General features: G+C 43.6%; 1 protein-coding gene across 3 annotated transcripts in view; it reads right to left on the bottom strand.

The window, feature by feature from the left end:
• Window positions 1–1,384: 1,384 nt before the first annotated feature.
• The window catches only part of slc23a2 (solute carrier family 23 member 2), a 32,529-nt gene continuing 18,067 nt past the window's right edge, over window positions 1,385–15,846 (bottom strand). For all 3 annotated transcript variants that reach the window (XM_030103924.1, XM_030103925.1, XM_030103926.1), the window contains 11 exons: window positions 14,688–14,845; window positions 9,599–9,687; window positions 9,269–9,336; window positions 8,075–8,256; window positions 7,425–7,545; window positions 5,957–6,113; window positions 5,307–5,454; window positions 5,094–5,199; window positions 4,422–4,689; window positions 4,119–4,214; window positions 1,385–3,896 (listed from right to left, as the gene is read on the bottom strand). In XM_030103924.1, coding sequence (XP_029959784.1) covers window positions 3,619–3,896; window positions 4,119–4,214; window positions 4,422–4,689; window positions 5,094–5,199; window positions 5,307–5,454; window positions 5,957–6,113; window positions 7,425–7,545; window positions 8,075–8,256; window positions 9,269–9,336; window positions 9,599–9,687; window positions 14,688–14,845 — 1,671 coding nt within the window. In that variant the 3' untranslated portion in view covers window positions 1,385–3,618. The remainder of the gene's footprint in view (window positions 3,897–4,118; window positions 4,215–4,421; window positions 4,690–5,093; window positions 5,200–5,306; window positions 5,455–5,956; window positions 6,114–7,424; window positions 7,546–8,074; window positions 8,257–9,268; window positions 9,337–9,598; window positions 9,688–14,687; window positions 14,846–15,846) is intronic.

The raw sequence follows: 15,846 nt of genomic DNA, 5'->3' as shown, positions 1-15,846 counted from the left end.
TCACGGCTATGTCGCTATAAACGCCTCTTTTTATTTACAGCCGACAGTCCTGAGCATGGCCGACCTCCGGATGGGGATGGTGAAGTCCTGGATCCACAGCTTCTGCACACATCCCTCATAGCTTTTTTCCTGGCTTTAGCACTGCCGATAGATTTTACTGTGTTGAAAAATTGTATTATTTGGTAAAAACCAATGTTCAAATCCAACATTTCCACTTGCTCACTAAATCCTGCCACCTTATGGCACATGACGGCTACAGTGCAAACGTTACGTATCGCTTCCCTCCGTATTGCATTTCGATAGATCCACGTGAAAATGTTGCAGCACATCATTTACACGAGGTCACAGATATTTAAAGCTGTGGGGCATAAAGATGGCCGAGTGGTTGAATGTAGTGAAGAGGTGTCAAACATAGGGCCTGTGGGCTGAAACTGGCACGCCAGTAGGTCCAATGCGGCCAGCAGGATGACAGTATAAACTAAAGCAAAACAGGGAGCAGCACTTGACAAAACATAACATTAAAAGAGCTAAACTGGGCAGCAGGTGGCAGCAACACATGAAGCTGTGCATCAGTGAATAGAGAGACTGTATTGCTCACAACATTGAATCAGAGTGAAAATCGCATTATGAAAATGTGCTGAAGGCCGCAGAAATTTTGTGACTTTTGGTGAAAAATCAGAGTTGTTAGAAACACATTGACAAGCAGCGATCTGTAAGATATCTGAAGAATTTTCCAATTTTGTGCCAGATTTTGTCTGATTCAAAGGTTTTCGTGCTGACATTGTGCTGCTCTTTTATAAGATCAAATTGGACTGTGCGAGTTTGACACCTCTTGGGAGATAAACTGCCGCTGCAGCAGAGTCTCCGGTGGGACGGTGGTTTAGCTGCACTGTAGTTCCCTGCTGGCGCCCATTAACTCGCCGCCACGGCCGGAGAGCTCGTCTATCAAGCTCTGGGATCAGTCAGAGTTGATAAATAACAGAAATTTGAGGGCAATGTAAGGAACATCCATAAAGTTTGTGACGTGCAGAATGGTAAAAAAAAAACTTGCATCAAGCTAGTAACAATAGAAATTCGAGTTGAGCTTTTTATGCAACATTGTTGGACTAATTAATACTGCAGATTTAGTGTCAAAGCAGAGCTGAGAGCCAGTTTGTGAAAATATTAGATTTTAACCTTGGTTTTGTCCTGAGACAACAATTCATCATTCAAGACATGCTATCAGACACCGAGGCTCAAACATGATCAGTAATATTAGTTAAATAGTATTTTTAGGTTCCAGTTCAGTGAGGATTTCTCACCTGGATCCTGATCTTCTTGGCACTGTTAGATGTGCAAACCGCACTGGTAGTAAAAAGGCCCTGACTCAGAACTTTGACTAAACTTTCGTGTTACAAACAACACAAATATAAATGGAATGAAGTAGAAACAGCTTCTGTTCGACATGAAAAAAGTAACTTGATTACAAAGCTGCTGCCATCGGGTGAGCTTTCGAAGCCGAGGCTGAGGGCTGTAAATGGCCGCGGCGGCGTTTTTTTACAGGGCATGACTGAATGAATACACCTTCAACATTGTGCAAGAGACACATTAGTCTGCTTCTAGGAGTATCTACTCATAAATAAATAAATATCTCTAACAAAGATGACGAATGGTGGGGGATTTGGGGTGAAATTCATTTAAGTATCTCAGTGGCAAAAAAAAAAAAAAAAAAAAAAAAAAAGAAAGAAAATGCCAGTAAAGACAAGTTTTGGTTCACGGTAACAGAAAAACAAGTAGCTTTTTACATTTTGGTTTCTTGAAAATCTCAGCTGGTCTAAATATTGAATAGTTGTGCTGAATTCATGTCTCTACTTATTTGTGTTTGCAAACTGGTCTCGGATCTGCTGATTAACCGCGGTGCGGTTCGCTCTTCAGGGTCACGCGTGGGTTCACTAAGGGTGCCGACGCTTTAAAACTGCCTTCCTCCAGCAGCCGTGCTGCCACATCCTGAACGGCGACGCACAAGAACAGTAACAGACGACAGCAGTTAACGGATGGCAGCAGGACGAGAGAGAGAGAGAGAGAGAGAGAGAGAGAGAGAGAGAGAGAGGAGAACGACTGACAACTATTAAAGATATCAGCAGCGCTGGTGATCGCTGATAAATATACAAAAAAAAAATAATAATAAAGGAGAAAACAAGAGAGAAAAACCACCCGAAGCACTCTTACTATATTTCAACTAAAACATGGCCTTCGCTGTTCAGGATGAACTCTCAGATGAAAGGTGGGTTTAGTCAGCAGCAGGTGGACATGGTTGAAGATGAGGTCCTGTTAAAACACACATTACTGCAAAGAACGGAGGGGAGTGACTCTCGAAACCTGCCAAGATCTGAGGTGTACGCGGTCCTGAAATATAGAATATTTACTTCTGCTGTGGGTGGACGAGCTGAACGAGTATTTATGTACAAAGTGTCCGCGACAGGGTTACATGTTGGTGTAACTGTGCACTGCTTTTGCAAATGATTTATGTTATTAATGCCAAAATGTGCAAGTCATCAACTGCAGATTAAAAAAAAATAAAAATAAATAAAACCTTGCATTTCTTAATTTAGTTCCAATTTTAAAGCAAAATGAAACATGGGTGCATTTAGGAAGGTTTTTGTATCATTAGTAACTATTGCATAACACTGACAGTATATACATGTAAACTGGTGGGTTAGCAGTGTGTTTTTGTTGTTGTTGCCCAGTCACATGGGAGATCTTGCTAAAAAACAAAACTTAGCACTGGACTACTTCAAAAGGGGAAGGCTGTGAGGTCCTTTCAGGTGGAGATGAGCAGACGGGATGTGGGTCTCTGAGGAAGTGAGGGGAGCGAGCTGTGAAGCAACATTCTCGTATTAAAATCAAGAGGCAGATAGTGCAAAAATAAATCTCACAATCACTTTGCATGGCTAAGGGCACCTGACAAACCCGTCCCGTCATCCTGCATGGCCCCCGTCATGCAGTCGTAGCGCTGAAGCTGAGGCTGCTGGCGCGCGTGTGTGTGTCCAATGTGGTTGCATAACAAGTCGAGAGGCCGATGATTCCTAACGTGATCCTCAATTGACATAATCCAACCGACTGTGCTTTTAGTGGAATATGTTTTTTTTTTTTTTCCCCTCTCTCTCTTTTTTTAAATGACTCGGGGCAGTAGAAGGTAGCAGCGCTTTGGAGCCAGTGAATCATCAAACCACCAGCTTCGGGTTTGTGATTTCCATCTGTCTCCTTGTGGATCGAAGTGCAAGTCAATTAACGCAGGAACCCGTTTTATCTCTCGCTGCACACTGTACACACATGCATGCACACCGACTGACCTCCGCATGGTGACATCTTTTTGTTTTTGTTTTTTTTTTTTCAGAGCATGCTGTGGCTTGCTATGGCATGCTTAAGAATAGTGGGAGGTGGGAAAAGACTGACACAAGCTAAAGAAAACACGTACTGACAGAGAGGTGGGTGGGGTGGGGCTTGGTGCATCACATTTTCCTCCACACCGTCCTGCGCCGCTTCTGTCCTCCACTCCCATCATCTCGGTGTACCATCCCTTGCTCCCCAAAGAAAAAAAAAAAATCAGAAATATTCACGGCCTCTCTGGGACCTTGGCTATACCCCGCTCTCCCCGGGGGCTGTGCCGGCCTCCCCTCCCCCGCCCCCACCCTTCACCACGTCCCCGTGTCCCCTTCTGCTCCGGCCGTCCTCCAGGAGCCTCCCCCACGGGTAGCCTTTGAACGCGGGGCTGATGGGTAAGTACTTGAAGATCCGATGTCTGCGGATAAAGTCCATTCCGAACGGCAGATCGTAAGATCGCAAGCCCTCCAGCTCCGCTGCGCTGAGACCAGAACCGCGCTTCAGCTTCCTGATGCCCCGTTCCTCAGGGGAACCTGCGGATAAGAACGAGAACATTCAATCACGGGTTCTTTAAAGTTTGCAATTAACGGTTCAAACTATCAAGAAACACGATCTAAACTAGGAACTGTCAGTCTTGATCCTTCTGAAGGCCACTATGTGTACTCGCAGCCACATCGTCTTCTTCCCTGAAAATGCTCCAAACTGCTCATGTCCAGTCCTTTGACACTGTTAGGAAAGAGCGTTAAAGACCTTACCAGGGATAGTATTGTCCAGAATGAAGGCCACCGATCCACCGACGAACATGGCAGTGGTGAGGAGCACGTTTAGCACTTGGTCAATTTCAACGATGCCTGAGTAAAACACAGAGAGACAGATTCACACAGCTGCAACAGACTGTATGTCGTCAAGTTCCGAAACAAAAAAATGCTCCAGTCTGAATTCATGAATATCAAACCGAGATGAGCTCAGGTAAAGTCTACAGACGTTCAAACTGACACGTCAGATCGGGTTCCTTCATCACAGTGACACTGTTGAAAATCCTGCTCTGTTGCACTGACCGGTGACCAGCGGGTTCTGCTTGAGGTAGCTCGGCAGCATCAGGCCGAAGAAGATGGAGAAGCCCAGGACGAAGAGGTTCCTGGAGGAGTTCAGGTCGACGAACTGCAGGTTGGACAGTCCCACCGCCGTGATCATACCGAACAGGGTGCAGAACAGCGCTCCCAGGACAGGGTCCGGCAGAGAGGCGAACAGGGCGCTGAATTTACCCACAAGCCCCAGCAGCAGCATCATGGCTGCTCCGTACTGGATTACACGTCTGCTGCCCACCTGGACGAACAGCCAAAGAGGAGAAGGATTTCAGGAGGACACTTCACGAGGCATTTTTACAGCGATTACAGAGGAGCGGTCTTTAAACTGTGTGTGGTGGAATCTCTCTGAGGACCGAACCACAGAGATTCAGGGGGTGATTTTAGAGAAGAAATACAGATTAAAAACAAACAACAGGAACTTAAAATATCTGGTTTGAGTGTAGCGAGGGGAAATTTAAACTGAACCGACCACACTTTGATCACAAAGTGGCTTAAAAATCTCACGATAACATGACAAACACTTGAATTAAAACCAAATCAGTGGAACATTAAAGATGTCTCACGTCAAAACCAACAGGTGACATAGAGGGGAAAAATGAGAGCAGCTGTGTGTGTGTGTGTGTGTGTGTGAGCGTGCACTACCTTTGTGATTCCAAGGACGCCTATATTTGGACTTGAGGAGGTGGAGCCATTTCCTGTCCCAAAAAGCCCGTCCAGCACACAGGAAAGGCCCTCCATAAATATCCCCCTGCAGACAGACCAGAAGAACCGCATTTCAGTATCTCCCAGACACGGAAACACGCAGGTCACGCTTCATTAAGAGCAACTACACGCCAGTGGATGAGCAGGAGTTACCGGTTGATGGCGTGGATGGGAGGCGGAGGGGCGCACGAGAGGCGGGCGCAGGCGTAGTAGTCTCCGATCGACTCGATGATGCTGGACACCACGGCGCTCATCATGCCGATCACGCCGGCCGCTGTCACGGTAGGAAGGCCCCACTGGACTGTCGAGGTCAAAACAAAGTGTTCAAACTCCGCACACGTCCCGGTTTACAGTCCACTCAAATCGACATGAAACAAACCGTCAATCCTGAGTTTTATTTTTTTAACACAGAAAGATTAAAAACCGTCAAAAATTAAAAATTTGTGGAAAATGTTCTAAAAATAGATCTTTTAGTCATAAGGGCAGAAACCCTCTTATCTATTAGATCTTATGATAATATCTTCAGTATGATTTGATGAAAGCTTAAAACTCTAACTCCCCTCATTTTCTTTCACACATATTAATAAATCCACAAAACCTTTGCAGTTTATTTTTAAATGTGTTCTGAAGACACGTTCCAGTATGTTCCCAACCTTTACCTGATTCTTTCCAGTACTATTCAAAATGCTACGTCGACTTAATTTTTTTTCTAAATCATAATATGGTGGTAAAACGTGAAGAACTCAGTGAGACAACATGAACTGCTCCTGTCCACCCGCCTGTTCCTGCACAGACACACTTACAGGGGTAAGGGATTTTGAACCACGGCGCGGCTCTCAGGATTCCTTGCCGAGCATCGGTGCGAGCGTAGAAACCGTATTTTTCTTTCTCCGGCGGGAAAACATCAGTCACGGTAAAAATGAAACACAACAGCCAAGACACCAGGATGGCCATGATGATCTGAGAGGAGGAGGAAACAAAGCAAAACAAGACGACGAGACATTAAGGAAATTTAAAAAACAAAGAACCACTGTCCATGTGTACTGCAGATCACGTACATATCAAAGATGGAAAAAGTGAAATCAACTCAGGACTGTATGTGAACAGAGCTGTGAATAATTGTCATTATTGTCATGAACTGTTTTGCAAAAAAATGGGAAATGAAGTAGCACCAAAACACAGCTGCATGGTAATGTAGGTGTGTGTGTGTGTGTGTGTGTGGCTTCCAACAGGTTCCTCCTGTCTTTTAAACAAGGTGTGCATGAAAGTGGGCAGGTTTTATTTTCCCACATGAGAAAACTTCAGGGAAATTCTCTGTCTCATGTTTCGGTTGAGTAACGCTGCTGGCTGAAGCCGGCTGGTTGAAGCCGGCTGGCTGACACGTGACACATGAAGCTTCAGATTATGAGACGACATTTGATAACAAACAAAGAGGTCAAACTGAAATCCAGATTCTAACTGAACGCTGAATTTACTCAACATCTCTTTCGCTATAAGTAAAATAATCAACACATTTGAACTTCCAGGGAAAAGTAATGATGTCTTGAACTGAGTCTGAAGTGTTTCTAGTTTCCAAGGTAACAAAACCAAGAGCTCGTTAGCATTTTCAGTCAAAGGAGCCGCAGGAGGCCAGTTTGTTAAACTGCCGTAATTCAGGCTGATTGGTGGTGTGAGTTCACCTTTTCACCAGCAGAGGGTAGAAAAAGACTGATTTACACACTTCCTTCCCAGGGAGAAACTAATTAGGTCAGCTGAATAACCTCAACCTTCATGAGGCTGCTGTCTCTCTTCTGATGCTGCTTTCTTTAGAACTACTCCTCACTGTGTGAACGGTCTAGAAAAAACAAAATGCAAATATAAGACATGCTTCTTTTTTTTTTTTTGCATATTCCAAAAAGCAGAATGCATTTTTAAAAACTTGGAAAAGGTTTATAAAATTTGTTTTTCTTGGGGGAAAAAAAAGTTAATTTGTTGGGTCTGATAACGATATTCAGATTCCATGTTTCACACCTCCTTGTCCTTAAAAGAAAACATTTGGAGTTGTCCTTATAGACCATTCATTATGCACTCATGTTCATGCTCTTGCCCAGTGGAGATCAAACTGATCAGGTATATGACACCTGAACTAAACCAATATGGATCTGGTTTATGTTATTGGTAACACAGCATTTCATCTTATTCTCTGAAAGATTTTAATTGATTTATTTTTTTTAATTTGGAAAAGGCTTCAGCCTGAGGTATGCCTGCAGTTGTATGTGGTTGTGTACTTACAGGAAACATCTTGAAGACCTGCAGTCGATAAGACGTCCAGCCTTTCTTGGCCTTATAAATCGGCAGAGGAAAGTGAACGTTCCTGGCATACTGGGAGAACAGCAGCACCAGAAAGATAGTCCTGCAGACAGAAACAGTTTGGTGGATCACAGACAGATAATGGTGTGTTATTATTACGTCGAACTGCATATTCTCCTGTGACCGAGTTAATCCTGTGCAAACACGTCCCATTTAGTGCCGTCTGTGTCTGGACCCCAGAGACTCAACAGCCAATCAATTCTCTTAAGTGCGTGAGAAATCCGTGGCAATTACTGGCCCATAACCTCCGGCGCTGTGGGCCGGAGGGGGGGGAGAGGCCCTCTGGCTATGGCGCAAACAGCCGCGACACAGCGGGAGCTGAAGTCGCAACACCTGAAGGTAACATCCATTTGATTCAAACAGTGACGGCGGTTCCCAAGGGCTACTGGTTTCAGCTTTACAGCTCTGTGGAGGTTCACTGTATAACCAGTTCTTAATGCCTACAAATGCTAAAAAAAAATGTTGTACAACAAAATGTTTACTAACACTCAAGCAAATGGTTATAACAAGGAACTTTAAGGTGTGTCCCTTTGAACAAGCTTGCTTGTCTTTGCATAAGAATGTGTACCTACAGCATAGCAATGCCCCAGTGCTTCCCTGCCCTCTCGCCCGCGGCCTGGAAGCCAGACAGTCCAATGAGGGCCACGGTGGGGGTGATGGTCAGAGGGCCGATGTACTTCAGCATCATCCCGGGCAGTCCCAGAGCGCCGATGCACACCTCAACCAGGGAGGCCACAATGATCGCACCTTGGATCTGAGCCAACAGATGGGGAAAAGAGAAGGATCAATGACAGGATATACATTTGTGTGAATCAACAAGCTGTGTTTACTTTGAGTCCCCGCCCTGAACTCAGTCATAGATAAACAAGACGAAGTTGATGGTCGTTGAAAACTCGTTTTTAGGGATACTTCGGCTTTATAAAACTAAGTCAGTGATGAACATGACGGCTTCAAATAACAGAGGAAACGTTTAATGAAAAGAGACACTGGGCTTATTAGGACTCAGGAAGAATAAGCGGAGCCTACAAACGCCACTGACAAAAACACTTATGAAAGAGACGATTATTCAAATCATCCTTTAGTTACTACTCTGATCATGAGACAAAGAAGTAATTAGCTTTAACCGTGCACATATCCATCACTCTGCGGCTTGGCTTTGTACCGATAAATCTGCAGCACCACTGAAGAGACTTTGTACACAAACAGCCTTTTCTTATCTATTACGATGAATAATGTGTAAAATTAGATGCATGACTCCGAAATGAGCCGTCTGCTTCACGGCCTGGCGGGACGGGATAACAGATAACAGAATCACCAGCCTTCTTTGAGATAATCGCGTTTCCATGCTCTTTACTGGTCTGCGCATCTGTTTCCGTCACCTTTGATCACCTGCCTGCTCCTCGATTCAACGATCGGATTCGGCCTGATTAAGGTTCGTCTCTCTCACGTGTCCCATAAAAAGAAACATTACTCAGCTGGCTACTCGCCAGTGGAAAAGGTTAACGCAAATTGAGCACATTTGCCACACAAAACCAAACCCTGCTGACATGCAGGAACAAGGCTGCTTCTGTCAATAGACAGCAAACCACCAGGAACGCCCCTTTATTCAACTAGCTTGTGTAAAGTTTTTACATAAGGAGTTATTTAACGTCGCTTGGATAACTTGGAAACTTTCTTTGAAAAGTCGGTGTTCCTTTCTCAGAAGAATGATTCGTAATCCTCTTGTAACCTGCGACTTTCCCCGTTTGTGTTCCCCCCCGCCTCACCTCTCGTATCCTGGGGTGCCAGATGTGCTCAGTGTGGAGGAGCTCCGTGCCGTTCACCACTGGAATCTCTGGTTGTGGGAAAACGGCGAGATGACGGAACAGAAAATTAATAAACCGCACTGAGATGGAGATCATTTGGAGCACGCAGACGTTAATCCCATTCGGAGCCATTTAAATCTTGGTTGCATTTACGAGCTATGAAACCGACAGCGTTCAAAAACTGGGAGCAAATAAACAACATCATGATATTGACAGTACTTAGTGATCGAAGACGTCAGAGTCCGTAACGGAAAACGTTGGAAGTGAAGAGCAGAAGAAGGGTCATGGTACCTGTGCTGTTACATTTCCATTTGTCCAGTGATAGGATGGCTCTGGCTGGAGCGAGGAAGGCGAAAGCACTGGCCTGAAACAGAGGTAACCTGCAGACGAGAAAACCATGAAACCCTTTAATGACTTTACACGAACAAGAAAATGTAAAACCAGGTTGTTGTTTTCTTTCCCCCTGGCAGAGTCAGCGGTACCAAGTTCATCAATGAAAAATGCAATTAAATAATGCCAGTTGTTGACGGTTTCAGATGTTTGGTAATCAGAGGGTGGTGAGATCAGGTTTGGCCACTATGTGATCGTTCAACAACAACAACGACAACAAAAAATGGTTATATGACGGTTCGTGACTAAGAACAAAACCACGCGTGCAAAACTGTCTAGAACTTTTAAGAAAAAGGAAGTGAACCCTGGAGATAAAAAGAAGTTCAACATCTGTTGGTTTCAATGAAAGAGTTTCAGAATGTAATCACATTTCAAACCCAACTCTGTAGGCAAAGCAAGTTCATTATATGGCACCATTCCTTCAAAACACAATTCAAACTGCTTCATAAAGACCAAGAAACACAAAGTCACATTAAAATCATAATTTTCTAGTTGAAAGAATTGAACGTATGAAAACAACAAGGTTCAAAATGATTGTTTAAAGAAGCACAGACATCACCTCATGTTATCTCAGTTGAGCTACGTTTATCTGGACTACAACTTATGCAGAGGTGTAAATGTGCAGGGCTGTATTTGATTTATTGCTGATAACCACAGCAATGATGCAGGGAGTTATCTTTCAGGTCGCTGGGCCATTTTCAGTTCGGCTACAGTGCAACAGACCAACACAATAGTCAATACCAGTGAGAAAGTGAGCAGCGAATGGAGAGTCTCACGGGTGGTGATAGAGCCGTCTCCCTGCTAGTGAGTCATCTGGCTTCTTCAGTTCCATCTACTGTTCATATTACTACACGTCGATTAAGTTCTGGGTCCAGAGTTGTCGGGTTCCAGTCCACCAGCTCCACACACTATCCTGGTTCTGTGAGCCCAACATTCAAAACTTCCATTGCATTTACATCCACTTCTAAACGGACTCATTATAAATATGGAATTTTTGCAACATCTGTAGAAAATGTGTGCCTGATCTTTTACACTCAGGTATTTTATTTCAGCAGAAATGTTTTTAAACAAAAAACGCCAGTTCGACTTCATGTAATAAGGTCGCAACGTCTTGAAGGACCCAAAGGCGATGTGCAAACAAGAATCTGCCTCAGGCAGCAGGAATGGATAATAAAGCTTAATTTTCACATCCAGGTGAGCAGCTGCACACACGAGACCGGCCATGCACATGTTTACCTGGAACCACAGCCCGACTCGTGACCGTGAGGCGCCATGACTCATCAAATCACTCACGTCTCGCTCCACCCTGCCTCTACATCTCCTCACTGCTACACCCCGACGCATCCAGTATGATGTCTACGCACAGCAAAGTGGAAATAGCTCAGGATATTTATACTATGTGATATTTATCAAATCCTCGCTTGGCGGCCAGAGTTACAATGGAAAAGTTCAAATCAGAGTGTATTCGCGTGTTAGAACAGAGAACTAAAAGTCCAGACCTTCATCCAGCTGAACATCATGACATGTTGAAAATTGCTCTTTCACAGATGTGCAAAGCTGGTAGAAACACACCCCAAAAGGCTTGCATCTGCACCACATTTCTATGTGTGTGGCGTGTCGGTCTATCACAGAAAATCCCAATAAAGTACATTTACATTTGTGGTTGTAATGGGACAAAGTGTAGAACAGTTCAAGGAGGATTACAGAAATACTTTTGAAAACCACTGCAAATTGTCACAACATACAAAAAACTACATGAAAAGGTTAGAGGAATAACAATACACAAACATCAGCTGAGAACAACTAAGAAATCAATTGAAATACTGATAATAAAAACACTAAAATCAGAAAAAGCCCAGTGTGTGTAAAGTACCCCGAGGTGAACTCTTGCAGTCAGAAATATGAAAACTGCCAGCTTTTGGGCTTGATGTTGGTTTTCGACATTATTCTGATTTCATGAAAAGTCTAAATTTACCAATAAGCAAACACAGTAAACAAAAGATGCCTTCAGTTCACAGAGGTTTCCATTTACACAACTCCAGATCACACAACAACATGTGACAGTTGCAGTGGCCTAAGCAAGATAAACCACACACACATACTCACACAAACACACACAAACGCAGTACTATCCCCAATGCATTAACGCCCGTAATGCCAATAATGTAACTGAAAGAATTCCAGATAATAATGGGAGTGGTTTATATTCTTGAAAACGCATCAGGCTGCTGGCAGACAGATGGAGCGCGTCAGTTCTCGGCAATAAATATGATAGAATGCAAATCTGGACATGCGTGCACACGCACCACAACCTACTGATGATCTCAGTGCACGTGACGTTTGATTTATTTTATACAGTTCAGGACTCAACACCTGATTATTTGTTTGATGAGTTGCATGTTCCTCCCGATTTTGAGCGTGCGGACTGCAGCTGGTATGGATGGTCACTCTCAGCTCCTTTTTCTTTGCTTTCCTCTGCCTCCAGTGCTGTGTCTACGCTGTGGCATTTCGACCCAGATAGTTTCCAGACAGATGATGGATAAGAATCGTCTGTCAGTCCTGTCTTGTGGCAAATGGGCTCGTCTGACAAAAATGCCACTCTCCCGGAAACGGAGAGCAGATTCTTCCCCGTCTTTGTAACAGAGAATGAGGCAGAAATATAATCCAATAGTCTTGTCTTGAAAACAATCGCCCTGTCCTTTCCCCAATTTCTTATCGTAGCAGTAAGTTCCTGGTCGTTTCAATTACGCTCCACACCAACTGCGAGATATAATCTTACAACCAGGTTATAGACTGGCTTCTGGATCTCGTCCCCGTTGGACGTGTCTGCCATACTTGGATAGAACGATACGAGGAAAACCACCTCAACTGGCTCCTCTCAACCTGGAGGAATAGTGGCTCAACTTTGAATCTTTCTCTCATAAAGAGCGAGGCCTTCTGGATCTTGGGATATGGCTGCATTTGGACCTAAAACCCAGGAAATGTTCGCAGTTTTTAAAACAAATCAAATGTCCTGGAATATCATTTAAGCTGTCAGCAAACACAATCATGCTGTATTGATGTGTATAAGAACAAAAAAAAATGTACATATGGTGCCCAATCTGTTTCCCTGGCTGCCCAATAGAGGGCGATCTCTTTACTGTCATCTTTATATGATCCATGACCCATCAAGGACAAGATGTTGCACAACACAGATGGAGTGAAAAAATAAAACAAAGTTTCCCATAAAAACCTCATAAAATAAGTTCAGTGGTAAAAACCTTCAATGTTTGTGCTGGTTTGCATGTAGTCACCATGAAATGAGGCAGATCCAGACTTTCTGAGGAACTGCCAGCTGCTACAGAAAAAAGTTTAAGGTCAAATAGTTTTTAATAAAATGTGCCGCTTTCTCCATGGGTTTAAGAACGGTGATAACAGGTGATCAAGCAAAAATGAGAACGTAGGAAAGTTTGGCACATAAGAAGTGTAAATAATCATCAGGTATCAGGTGCTGTAATTCTCAACATGTATATTTTTTTCTTTATTTAAACAGTAAAAAGACAGCTGTCGATATATTTTTCCACGTCAGCGCATGTAATTCAAGAAACAGAAAATGGAAACATGTTGTCAGACAGACCGAGGACTGGCTGCCTGTCTGAATGAGGATACGGGGTTCAGCTGCTGATAACAGGACAAAGACTCTGATCTGCCAAGATGGAAAGATTAAGTTTATTAAAAACAGAAGAAAAAAAAAACAGGTCAGCCTCTATCGCTGAACTGCTCTACTTTAATGAAAGAAAAATAGAATATTGTGCCAACTCGTCCTGGCTTTCATTGAGATGGAATATGTAATATCCATGGCAACAGAAAATATTGTGTTTTTATATTGATGGATTTTACGACTGTTTGGACCCTTGGCGCTGGACGAGGTGATTACGTAACTCACACAACATTCTGTACGAGCAAACTTCATTTTCAAGTGCAAATAGCAATTAAAAAAAAAGAAAAATCAGGGTGAAGCTGACCCGCAGATGAACTGCATGCACGCACAAGACGAGAGAAAAACAAAAAAGAACAATAAAGAGATGCCTTACATAAGTGCATTAATAACTCATTTCTCAGTTGTAGCTTTGGTCGTTCTTTGCTGAAGCCTTAAAATCCATCCATCCTCTAAAAACAAGAAGTGTTAAATGCCAAACAGTTGTTGCGCCTCGGGATTGAGAAACGCCGCCTCGGATTAACAGGATGTAGCAAAACTTGTGAGAAAGTGGGTCAGATGAGGTATTGCTGACATGAGCACACTGGCATGGCCGAAAGCGGGGCTTCCCCTCCCGATCGACAGGCCGCCCGAAAGAGACGTGCCTGCGTGTTGAATCGATTATAACCTCAGTGTTATTCACACTGCGTGCCCGGGAGTGATGCAACAGTTGCACAGAACACGGTTCCCTGCAGCAGACTGCAGCCAGATCCCGTTTGTCTTTAGTTTGTATAATCTCTTCAGCCTTCAGGTTTGGCATCTAAAATTGGGAACTGCGAGCTTTTTTTCCCTAAGTAGGTCATTTTTTTTGTGCCCCCCCCCCCTCCAACCACAAGGAAACAACCACAGTCACATGAGCAAAAACAAGGAACTTAAAATGTTCTTCCCTCATCACATTCTCACAGGAAAAATGCCAACAAGACAAGTTACCGCACAACAAACCCATTTAACACCAACATGTACGTACTGAGTGGATCATTGTGAAGCTGTGTGAGCCTTTGACGGTGTGTGAGAAAAAAAAAAAAATTGTGCTTGCACACTCAAACACACTTCAGAATGACAAAGAGGAGGTCGAGAGAGAAGAACTTCAAGGACTTGATGGCTCTCGCCTTAAAGTGCTACTTATGGAGGAGAAAGGTAAAGTGGGGGAAGACGAAGGCCTGGAAGGCAGTAAATACATCATAAAAGTACATTTTACATACACACTAACATGACACAGTGTCCGTGTGTGTGTGTGTGTGTGTGTGTGTGTACCTGCAGCCCAGGGTGGTCTGCAGCAGCGTGGTGATGCCCACACAGAAGAAGATGGTCCCTATGAGCTGGCTGGTGGCCCACTGGTCAAAGCCCACGCACATGGCGTCGGCGAGGAGGAACGGCACGGCGATGGTTCCGCTGAAACACGTCAAGTAGTGCTGGAAAGAGAAAAGCCACAGAGTTAGCATTTAGGTGTACCATAAGTTCAAGCTGCTTTGGAACAGGAGTGGCAAAACTTAATGTTTCTTTGTAAAAAGTTACAAGAAAAAAAAAAAAAAAAAAATTGCACTCAAAAATTCAGCAAGAATTTAGAAACAGGAAGTAAGAATTTTGTCTGAGGGTTTAATCCTGCAAAAACGAGACATTTTACACTTTTTAATGTATGATTTAACAGAAACATCACCCAATCAATGAAAAAGTGAGTAAAATTGAAACCACTGGGTGAAAAGGTTACATTTCTTCTTATTTCCTCCATAGTTGCGTAAAATATAATTTTCCCAAAAAGGAAAGCATTGCGACATTTTTGGAAAAAGTTACAAAATTAATTTTAGGGGGAAAAAAAAGAAGAAGAAAGAAAGAAAGAACATCTGGGGCCATGAGAGACCATAATTATCAGGGGTGTGGGAGATCATCTCCCATGCTAACCTGACTGGCTTTTGTTTCTTTGTGTGTGATTGAAACGGGTAAATCTATTGAAAGCCGGCTCCCGGGTGACCAATCCCTTCTGGGAAAAAAAATGACGTCTTAAAAGCTTTTAAGATGAACGGCTTCGCCGGAGCCTGCGGGATGTGGGTCAAAAGCCACAGCCTTTTCTTTTACGGTATTTCAATGTTTAAACACGTCAGATTAAAATATTGTGCAACTGAGTCACAACCATGATTGACTGAATTACTTATTATTTAGAAGAGTCACTTCATGTACCTCAGTGAGGGAAGCTCCTTTGAGAGATGATCAAAAAGTCGAAAGCCGTTGAAGACAAACACACTGTGTCACAGAGTGCAGACATTAACCTAGTGAACCACCGGCCTGACGACCAAACACTATTTTCGTGCCTGGCGTCAACATCTTAATGAATCCTCGACACACGTGCGTGGAAAATACTGCACGGAGATGACACTCCTGACAAAATTCACCACGACACACACACACTGATTCTACA

This window comes from Salarias fasciatus, chromosome 12, assembly GCF_902148845.1.
Source record: "Salarias fasciatus chromosome 12, fSalaFa1.1, whole genome shotgun sequence".
Taxonomy (NCBI): domain Eukaryota; kingdom Metazoa; phylum Chordata; class Actinopteri; order Blenniiformes; family Blenniidae; genus Salarias; species Salarias fasciatus.
The sequence above is the reverse complement of the archived record's forward strand: the minus strand, read 5'-3'. Positions and strand labels throughout refer to the sequence as shown.